Below are 11209 nucleotides of genomic sequence, written 5' to 3'. Positions count from 1 at the left end.
AAGATTTTAGATTATTTTTTAACTCTGCGATAACGTATTTGGAAAAAAGATTTGACTTTGATGAAAATTCAACATTTGGAAAATTATCTCATTTGGATAATCTTTTTCCAAAATATGACACTTAGAAAATTGTAGAGCATTTGAAGCTAAAAGACAAACTTAATTTGAATATGTTTGACCTATTTGATGAAGTTGCATCCATTCAAATAAAATTTGGCATGATTCAAAGTACTAAACTGTTCACAGAATGCAGTTTGATTGCGTCAATGTTAAATAAACATTAAATGAAACCAACATGAAGATTTTTTAATATATCTTTTTAACTTGTATATAGTTTGTATTTCATTGTTTTATATTGTTCTTTCCTGCAAGTTACAAAACGGTAATCTATGTCCTTTATTGAGACTTTTCATAGTTGGCAACCCTAGTAACAGTTATGTTATGCAGACATGCAAAAAATACTGGGTGCTTACCAAAATAAATTGTTCGAAATTGGCGAGTGTTTAATTGAAACATGTACCAGATACATAGTTTCGATAACTTTTTTTGATCGATTTTGATATCATAATTGCAAACGTAAATACGTAATTTGCGTGTTTCTTATTATATTAGAATCAAAATTTACAGCACAATGTATGACATCATAAGGGTCATGAAGATTAAGGACGAATCATGCTTTGGGAAGGCTGTTGTAAAAATACTTTAGTGAGGATTGACAAACAAAATCGAAAGCCTCAATTTTACCAGTTTTCGACTTCAAAAGTGTTACAATACTATTTGTAGCGGTCATGATTCTAAACGGTGACCGCTATTATTGTGACTAAACTGGCAACGGTAACTTAGGGCATTGAACCCTGACCATTTTGGTGTTGGCGGGATCTCTTTCGGCGTGAGCCGCTTGGAGGTAGGACGTATAAATTTGTATCTTAATCAATCGGGGGGGCTTTTGGTATTATTAATTAGGCGTAGTTTAAATTTACATCATATAATTCTATTTTCCTGTTTCATATAGTTATTATTGGTCCCTCCTGTGTAATAGCACTGTATTTTACCGGATTACTGTTTGACAACTATTTCATCATTATTTGACTACTATTTTGACTCAACAATAAACATCTTTGGACAATCGTTTCGAACTTTGAAAGGAACTCAGACAGAACCGCGTCATCAAAAACAAAGTGCCTGTACGATCTATTTATTCCAATCACCCTAACGAGCACATCGCCATCGTATGGTGCTGAGCCGTTATAGTAAAATACATATCTCTCGGGAGGGCATTGTGTCAAAGTCTGCAAGTGTTGCAGCAAAGTGTCGTACGGAAACTTCACAGAAGCTCCGTATAGTAAAATACACCATCAAACCGCGGGAGGACATTGTCAAAATCTGCAAGTGTTGCAGTGAAGTATTGTGGGGTGTTACCACAGACCCAACACATTGCTGCATTGTCAAAGTCTGCAAGTGTTGCAGCAAAACGTCATATAATCAGTAAGTTGTGCTGCTGAGAAGGCCGCGTAGGCCTATCCTAATCCTGTCTAATCAGCTGCAATTAGATTACCACCATCTAATCATGTCAACAAAATCTGAACAAAATCATATTGCTAATTCAAAAGATGATTTGGAAATCTCATCCCTATGTGAAACTTTAAAAAGCAAACCAATCAAAATATTCTCTGCTGCTGAAATGACTTCTGTCACCACTAGCAGTGAAGAAAATAGTAACTCATTGAAATCAGCCTTCCATGAAGTGGAAAGTGAAATATCAGAGGGCATAACAGACTGCAAATTGTCATTCGTCACATGTAAAGATGGTTCTGGTATCCAAGAGGTGTTTCTGAAACTAGTGCAGTACAAATCAAGTTTATCTTCCATTGTCAAAGATATGAAGAACATTTTATTGGAAACTGAATTGAATAATTTCATGTGTCGTTATGAGCAATGTATTAACAATATCGTAAAAATTTCTGAAACTGCTAGCGCGAAAATATTAGAGTTAGAAGAAAAATCCCAATGTTCTCGATCGTATCATCCAAGTTCAAAGCGACACAGCTCTGCTCGATCTGTAACCAGTGTGAAATCTTCATCTCATCAAAGCAAAGTCTCAGCAAAAGAGGAATTTTTCGAATTGCGAAAGGAAGTTGCCGCGATGGAAGCCACAAAAGAAATTCGAAAACAACAGTCTCGTCTAATGGAGCAAGAAAAGGAACTTCAGATTCAAAAAGAGATAGCGGAGAAAAAAGCCAGAGCGCTAGTTTGTCTTCAAGCTGAAGAGGCCGAAAATCCTTTCAGTGTTGATGTGGATCTAATGAGAGGTGCAAATAATTATTTCAGTCCTAATAATAATTGTTTTAATGCAAATTCAAAATCATCTCCTATTTTAAATGAGGCCTCAGCGTGCATGGTTATTAATCCTCAAATGGAGCTAAATAATTCAGATATTTCTAATCATGATCAAGTTTTATCCACTGTTGTTGATATTCCCTGCCAAGCATCGAGCTATAGTCCTGTAATCAATCCCCGACCATCCATTGCTAATGTTAGTGCTTCCCAAGATGCCATTTCCACTGGTGTTGTAAATGTTGGTAGCGTTTCTTTGCCACCCCCTAATGTAAATTCATGTCCATCAGTGCCTACTGTTTCTAATGTATCACAAAATGTTTTAAATGTATCTAGTTTTGCTAGTGCTCCCTTTAACTGTTGTACACAAACTACCACTGTGTCTGCCAATTCAGGCAGCTTACCAACTCATTGTAATGATAATAATATCTCTGTTCCCACTGTGAATAGTGCTGCTCTTCCTCCACAGACCTGCAATCTTTCCCATGATATGACCAATTTAATGAGTAACATTTTATCAGTCCAAAGAGCTCCTGTAGCCAAAGTTAGGGTGTTTGATGGAGATCCATTGCAATATCCACAATGGGAGAGTTCATTTAAAAAGCTAGTTGAGCAAAGGTTGCTTGATGACGCAGATAAAATGAATCTGCTTGAACGTCACTTGACAGGTGAACCCAAAAGTATGGTTGAAGGTTTGTTTTTATTACAATCCGAGAATTCTTATGAAAGAGCTAAAAAGGCCTTAAAAGATCGCTATGGTGATGACAGTGTCATTAGTATAGCCTTTAGAACAAAACTGGCATCATGGCCTAAAATTGGCCCAAATGATATAAAAGGCATGTTGGCATTTTCTGATTTCCTTCAGCAAATTGTTGAGGTTAAAAAGGTTGTAGAGGATTTAAAAATTCTCGATTTTCCCTCAGAGCTATGTGCGTTAATCAAAAGAGTTTTGCCCTCTTCATTGTTTAACAGGTGGAAAGAGTCAGTTTATGAATGGAAGTGTAAGTTTAATGTAAACACCTCTGATAACTTAGAGGTAAACTGCCCCAAATATCCTCCATTCGAGGAGTTTGCAAAATTTATTTTAAAGCCTGCCTCAGTGATGCATTGTCCTGAGATGACAGTTTTTGATGAGAATTTCAACCCGTCCAAGTATAATACTGAGCAAAATAGTAAGTCTAATCATTCGAGATATGGTCATCGAATGAATAAAAATTCCTTTAGCACTAATGTTTCACGAGATAGTTGCTTGCATTGTAATGGGCCTCACAAAATTGGTGATTGTCAAACATTCTTACGAATTTCTTTGGTAAAAAGAAGGAAACTGTTCTGGGATAATTTTTTATGTTATTCTTGTGGAGTGAAAATGTCCAAGAGTCATAGTGCAAAGTCATGCAAAAACGTGGCTTCTTGCAGAAAGTGCAATAAATGCCATTTGACATGTTTTCATGTTGACAATAAGCCAGAGCAGACTGAAAGTAACCAATCTTTCTGTTCTGAAGTATGCTCAATAGTTGACCAACATGATGGTGTAGACCAATCCATGATTATCCCAGTATGGGTCAAAGGTAACACTTCAAAAGAGGTGTTATGTTACTGTCTTCTTGATGGCCAGTCTAATACAAGTTTTATCACAGGTGAGTTGCAACAGCAACTGGGGTAACAGGGTGTTGACACCCAGATATCATTATCCACTATGTCCAGCTGCAATGACTTAATTCGTTGCAAGGTTTTTAAAAATATCCAAGTCTCTAGTTATGATCATAAAGATATTATATCTGTTCCCAGAGCATATACCCGAGATGAGATCTCTGTCAAGAGATCTCAAATTCCCAAATCTGAAGTCTGCAAAAAGTGGAAACATTTAGCTGATGTAGCCAAGCACTTAATGCCATATATGCCAGATCTCCCTGTTTCTATGCTTATAGGCAGTAATGCACCAAATGCTATCAGACCTCGAGATATAATAGCCGGTCTAGAAACTGAGCCATATGCTCAAAGATCCATACTTGGATGGGGTGTTATTGGAAAAGTTTGCCATGATGATAATGATTGCTATGTAAGTCATAGGATGCTAGCATGTGGTGCTACTTCCAAAGTCGATCCCGTGGAGAAGTTAAAGTAAAAGAAGTATTACTTCCCAATCAGGTGTGTTCGATGTTTAATGCTGATTTTGTTGAGCACTGTGGCAATCAACAAAATATGTCAGCAGAAGACCACAGGTTTCTAAAAATTCTCTCAGATGGCATCACTAAAAAGGATGGCCATTACAAACTTCCGTTACCTTTACGATCCCAACAAATCAACCTTCCAAATAATTTGCCTCTTGCTCAAAAAAGACTTGGGCAGCTGAAGAAGCGTATGCTTCGAGATCAGAAGTACAAAAATGATTATTATAAATTTATGTCGGACATCATTGAGAATTATGCTGAACGGGTGCCTGATGATGAAGTAAGTTTGAGCAATGGTAGAGTGAATTATGTTCCTCATTTGGGTGTGTATCATCCAAAGAAACCTGATAAAATTCGTGTTGTGTTTGACTGTTCTGCAAAATATGGTGGTGTGTGTTTGAATGATTATTTGCTTCCTGGGCCTGACCAGATGAACAGTCTTTTGGGTATTTTGCTCAGATTTCGTATGGAGAGAGTGGCTGTGAAGTGTGATATTAAAGCATTTTTTCATCAATTTTTAGTTGATGAACCGCACCGTGATCTGTTACGTTTTTTATGGTGGGATAATAGTGATATGACTGGTAACTTATGCCATTACAAGTTGAAAATTCACCTATTTGGTGCAATTTCATCACCTGGCTGTGCAAGTTTCGGGTTAAAGCATGCTGCAGATGATGGTGAGTCTTCCTTTGGTAAGGAAGCAGCAGACTTCATTCGTAATGAATTTTACGTTGATGATGGTCTGACTTCAAAGCCAAATGCAGAGGATGCTATTGAGTTGATAAAAAATAGCACAAATTTGTGTTCGAGTGCTGGTTTGAATCTCTGTAAGATAATGTCTAATAGTCGGGAGGTTCTTGAAAGCGTTCCTCAATTGTCTGTGTCTCCTAGTGTGCAGTGTTTGGACCCAAAATCTGATCCCTTACCTGTTGAAAGAGCTCTGGGTGTGGACTGGTTAGTGGAGAGTGATTGCTTGTGTTTTCGTATTGACTCGAAGGTTACTCCCGTTACAAGGAGGGGAATTCTTTCCGCAGTCAGTAGTGTGTATGATCCCATAGGTCTGGTAGCACCAGTCATTCTCGAGGGTAAGAAAATCCTCCAAGCCTTGTGCAAGGATTGTTATGACTGGGACGAACCCATTCCTGAGATTTTCAGGGTGAAATGGGAAAAATGGCAAAAGGATCTTTGTCATTTGGTGAATTTGAGAGTAGATCGTTGCTATAAGCCGGTAAATTTTGGTAATGTCAAGCATGTGGAACTTCATCACTTTTCTGATGCCTCTGAAAGTGGTTATGGCCAGTGTACATACTTACGTCTGGTTAATGATTGTGGCAAAGCACATTGTGCCCTTGTAATTGGTAAGGCCAGAGTTGCTCCGTTGAAACATGTTACAATTCCCAGGTTGGAATTGACTGCAGCAGTGGTGTCTGCCAGAATGAGTAATTTGGTTAAAACTGAACTAAAATTGAAAATTGCCACAGAGTTTTTCTGGGTCGATAGTATGGTGGTACTGGGGTATATACAAAATGAGAGCAAACGTTTCAATGTTTTTGTGGCTAATAGGGTGCAAACTATCCATAATTTTTCTAGTCCATCATCCTGGCATCATGTACCTACCAAGGCAAACCCGAGTGATGATGCGAGTCGAGGCTTGCAAGCAGACCAGCTAAATGCTGGTTGTAGGTGGTTGAACGGGCCAGAGTTTTTGTGGTGTGAAGGAAAATTTGTTCCTCCATTAGTAAAGCCTGAACAGAATGATGAAGTAATTTTAGAAGTGCAGAAGGAGATGAAGGGATGCTCTGTGCATCGAACCATCGCCTTCAAAGCTGACTGTTCTGGCAAAGATTTTGATATCTCTAGACTTAATATTTTCTCATCCTGGTTTAAAGCAAAACGTGCAGTTGCAAACTGTATTAAGTACAAGGATTTGCTCAAGAATCCTAAATCTGCCTTTCAGAAAGTTACTTCTGATGACTTGTGCCAGGCTGAAAATTTAATTATATTTTCCCTTCAGCGTTCATATTTTAGTAAAGATCTAAGTGTACTAAAGAATTCTGATTGCTCAGATCAAGTCTCATTTAAAAACCGGTTTTCAAGATTAGACCCCTTCCTTGATAACTCTGGCATTGTCAGAGTTGGGGGACGAATTCGAAACTCTAGAGAGGAGTTTGAGGTAAAACACCCTGTTGTCTTACCTAGAAAAGGTCATGTCACAAGTATTATTATTCACCATTTTCATGTCCGTGGTGGCCACATGGGTCGTTATATGACTCTAAATGCTATACGGCAATCTGGTTATTGGATTTTGGGAGGCACTTCTGCTGTTTCTCAGCAAATACATGCTTGTGTTCCTTGTAAAAAAATTAGAGGTAACCCACATGGCCAGAAGATGGCTGACCTGCCAAAAGATAGGTTTGATTTGGACAGTCCATTCACATATTGTGGCATGGATATCTTTGGGCATTTTTTTATTAAAGAAAAAAGGTCCATGTTGAAACGATGGGTAATTTTATTCATTTGCTTGTCATCACGAGCTGTACATCTGGAATCTCTGAATTCTATGAGCACAGACTCTTTTATCAACGCTTTGCGTAGGTTCACTGCTCGAAGAGGCCCTGTGAAACAGCTACGCTGTGATTGTGGTAGCAATTTCATTGGTGCAAGTAACGAATTAAGAAAGGCTTATAAGGAATTTGATCAAGTCAAGATCAAAAATTTTCTCTTACAGGGTGAATGTGACTGGGTCGATTTCAAATTTGGGGTGCCAAATTCGAGTCATATGCAGGGTTTTGTTGAAAGGCAGATACGAACTGTTCGTTCTGCCTTGGAGCCCCTGTTTTTACAGTTTGGTCACATATTATGCGAAGAATCATTTCGCACTGTGTTAGTGGAGGCCGAGCAGATTGTTAATTCGAAACCATTGGCGGTTGCTAATTTGAGTGATCCTCTGGCACCTGAACCACTGACTCCTAACCACATTTTAACACTCAAGCCCAAGGTTTTGTTGCCACCTCCAGGTAATTTCCAAAAGTCTGATCAGTATCTTTTAAAACGATGGAGACGTGTACAATATCTTGTTAATGAATTTTGGTACAGGTACCGACGAGAATGCCTTCACCTTTTGCAAGAAAGACAGAAATGGGTCTTTCCAAAGAGAAATCTTGCTCTGGGTGATATTGTCCATGTTATTGAGGATGGGTCTCCTAGAAATTCATGGAAATTAGGAAAGGTTGTTGAGGTTTTCCCCAGTGGTGATGGGCTAGTACGTAAAGTAAGACTTCAGCTTGCCACAAGATTGTTAACAACCAATGGTAAGCGGGTTGGGGTCACAGCTTATTTAGACCGGCCTGTACACAAGCTTGTTCTTTTAATTGCCAATGAGGGTTCTAGGTCTGTGGAGGATTGATTGCATTACACCTTTATTGTGTTAGTAATTTGATTTTACTCATTTACTGTGTTAGTAGTTGATTAATTTTTTGATGTTTTGCTATTTGCATATGTTTTGTGTGTTTCTATTGAACGTAATTGACGAGTTTACAACTTTTCTCACAATTTGATACCCTTGTAATTTTATAAAGTGCTTTTTGTTTTTCTTGTATTTGGGTTTCCCCGACGGAGGAGCCAATCGTTTTGTAACCTTTATAACCTTATAAAGTGTTTTTTTCATTTTCGCTTGTTAGTACTTGTTTGTGGGCTTCCCCGACGGTGGAGCCAATCGTTATGTTCGACGGTATTCAATTTGAAATGCTTAATGGTGCACCGGCGGCGAAGCTTCACTTTGGTTTTCACTGTTGGTTCTTGTTTGTTTTTATTAAGTAGAAATCAGTCCCCCTTGTACTTCCATACGAGAGGAACTGATTTGGGGAGCCATGTAGCGGTCATGATTCTAAACGGTGACCGCTATTATTGTGACTAAACTGGCAACGGTAACTTAGGGCATTGAACCCTGACCATTTTGGTGTTGGCGGGATCTCTTTCGGCGTGAGCCGCTTGGAGGTAGGACGTATAAATTTGTATCTTAATCAATCGGGGGGCTTTTGGTATTATTAATTAGGCGTAGTTTAAATTTACATCATATAATTCTATTTTCCTGTTTCATATAGTTATTATTGGTCCCTCCTGTGTAATAGCACTGTATTTTACCGGATTACTGTTTGACAACTATTTCATCATTATTTGACTACTATTTTGACTCAACAATAAACATCTTTGAACAATCGTTTCGAACTTTGAAAGGAACTCAGACAGAACCGCGTCATCAAAAATAAAGTGCCTGTACGATCTATTTATTCCAATCACCCTAACGAGCACATCGCCATCGTATGGTGCTGAGCCGTTATACTATTGATTTTTGTCTTCTAGGTTCTTTTCAGAATATTATCCGTAAATCCCTTGCTATACAAAATTAGAAAAAATCACGGTCTCATAGGATATGGCCCAGCTTTGCTATAAATCTAAACAAGAACTTCAATGCACGAAAGCATTACCATATTTTATGCGTATTAAATTTCCACGGCGATAAATGTGGCAGAAATAAACGAAGGCGCAACTCACTATAGTTCTATGGCTATGCAATGAAAAGTATTAAATAACAGATGAGGAATGAAGTGAGCATGTATTACTGGAATAATAACAATGAGGAGATATATAAAGTATTTATTCAAGAAAGAACAAGTAGCTAAATATTTATATCAATATATATTAACGTTAGCAGAATCGTATTTTTTTAATCCATCAAACATAATATGTTGAATCAGTTTAGTTCAGAGAGGTGCAACATACGGCCTGCGCGCCTCTTTACGGCCCGCGGAACCTATTCCCATGACTCGTAAGATACTTGATATCCCAATATTTTCGAATACTTTTTTTTTTATTTGTAATGACGCTGTCGACGTTATGCTATGAGTATGGGCAATGAGTTGTTCGATGGTCCGGCCCTTATATTCAGTATAATTTTACGTTTTGACCCATTGCGATGAACCAGTGTTTCCCAACCCAAGTCCGCGATCTTAAATGAGTCCGCAACGAGCCAAAAATTCACTGCGAGCCGCAAACGTTTTTGCGAAACTTAACTATCAGCCCAGTTACGATTTACGTTAAAATTTACATGAAACATAAAAAGCAAGTTTATTCACATAACATTAATCGAGTCAGCAATTACTGGTTATTGAGTAGAGCTGGGCATATTTTCGTATTTTCAACTATCAGAATAGCAATTTACTGTTCGAAAATTTGGTAACAGGTGACGCGACAGGCCACTTGCGCGTCCCTCAATGAAACGATGGGATTTCACAACTCACTTGCAGATTTCCGACGAAAACATGAGTCTGCACACATGAGTCTGACCAGATGTAACTAAATAAAATCTTTGTGTTGATATTATTGCCCTTGTCGTCTGCCGAACTAATGGATTCTTAAAATCTCTCCCAAGTTTTAATAAGCATAATCACTTTCTCTAATGCTCGCAGCAGGCTGTCTTTTGATATTTCAAAGACAAAGCCGTGGCTTTCACGTTGTTGCGTCACAATCACAACAACGCAACATCAGGGCAAATCTACGTTTCAATTGGCATCTAGTTTCAATCGACACTCATTTTGCCCTGGTAAAGGCTCTTAAAAAACAGCAACACACAAAAACTCGACTGCCGTCCAAGTACCCCTGAAAATCTTCTCGTGAACCCCTGGGGGTTCGCGAACCCCAGGTTGAGAACGCCTGCTTTAAACTAACCAACTAAACCAGGGGTGTGGAACTGTTTATCGCAGCGTTTCCCAACCTTTTTCGGTCGCGGATCATTTTTTCACCAGCGAAAACCTTTGCGGACTCAAGGTGCGTATATTTCAACCGTACTCTGTGTGAAGAAGCAATAAAACCAAACACAACAAAATTTCAATGAATTTCAACAATGGCTTTTTCTGTCGCACAATATTCAATCCATGACAACGACGAGAATTTAAAATGTCTTTCTATTTTAATTTAATTGTGTTCATGGTAACTTGCGGTTGCGACGACTTACGACAAGATGATTAAAGTATATTAGTAAATCGAAAATACATATTCATCACCTTGCTTTATTATTAATTTAATTGTGATCTTTAATCTGCGGTTGTGGTGACGAAATAAAAGTAATACTATTCAGAAAATATCATGACAATCCGTGGGCACAAATATGCGTGGTAAATGGCATGGTATATTTTGTTTTGACTCGTATATTTGTGAATTGGACAAATCTGAGCTGTTCTTCATACAACACACACGACAGTACTGTACGTACCAATGTGGAGGCAGTAAAGCAAAGAATTCTAAGGGAGAATGTCCTGGTACGTAAACTACGGTAGCACCCATAATGTTGCGATTTGAAATGTCTAAAAAAGCGTTTTTAATCGGTCGCGGACCATCATAAAACAAAACTTATCGTGTTCTCCGTTTTATTTTTAGTATTTTGTATTGCCGCCTTTTAATTTAGAAAATTTGAGTTGCCACCATTGACACCTACCAGAAAAAAAAAAAAATTTCCTCGTTGTTCGAACTCGCAAGAAACACCACACAGGTATCTACCACCTGAGTCACGAAACAATCAACGCAAACCCCCGGTAATCAGATACCGAACAAAGTTGTGATATATATTGACTGACGATTTGTTGAAACAACAATTTATTGACCAGATGTAACTAAATAAAATCTTTGTGTTGATATTATTGCCCTTG

At 38.2% G+C, this 11209-nt stretch overlaps 1 protein-coding gene across 1 annotated transcript; it reads left to right on the top strand.

Annotated features, from left to right (window-relative positions):
• The first annotated feature begins 4413 nt into the window (after nucleotides 1–4413).
• On the top strand, nucleotides 4414–8855 carry LOC120330703 (uncharacterized). The gene has a single exon (XM_078115557.1). It carries the CDS (start codon nucleotides 4414–4416, stop codon nucleotides 7909–7911), a length of 3498 nt encoding a protein of 1165 aa, XP_077971683.1. The 3' UTR covers nucleotides 7912–8855.
• Nucleotides 8856–11209: the final 2354 nt, after the last annotated feature.

Source organism: Styela clava, chromosome 8 (assembly GCF_964204865.1).
Source record: "Styela clava chromosome 8, kaStyClav1.hap1.2, whole genome shotgun sequence".
Lineage (NCBI taxonomy): Eukaryota > Metazoa > Chordata > Ascidiacea > Stolidobranchia > Styelidae > Styela > Styela clava.
The sequence above is the reverse complement of the archived record's forward strand: the minus strand, read 5'-3'. Positions and strand labels throughout refer to the sequence as shown.

Coding starts and splice junctions, on each gene's coding strand:
- LOC120330703 (XM_078115557.1), top strand. CDS start 4,414: ATGTGGTGCTACTTCCAAAGTCGATCCCGTGGAGAAGTTAAAGTAAAA.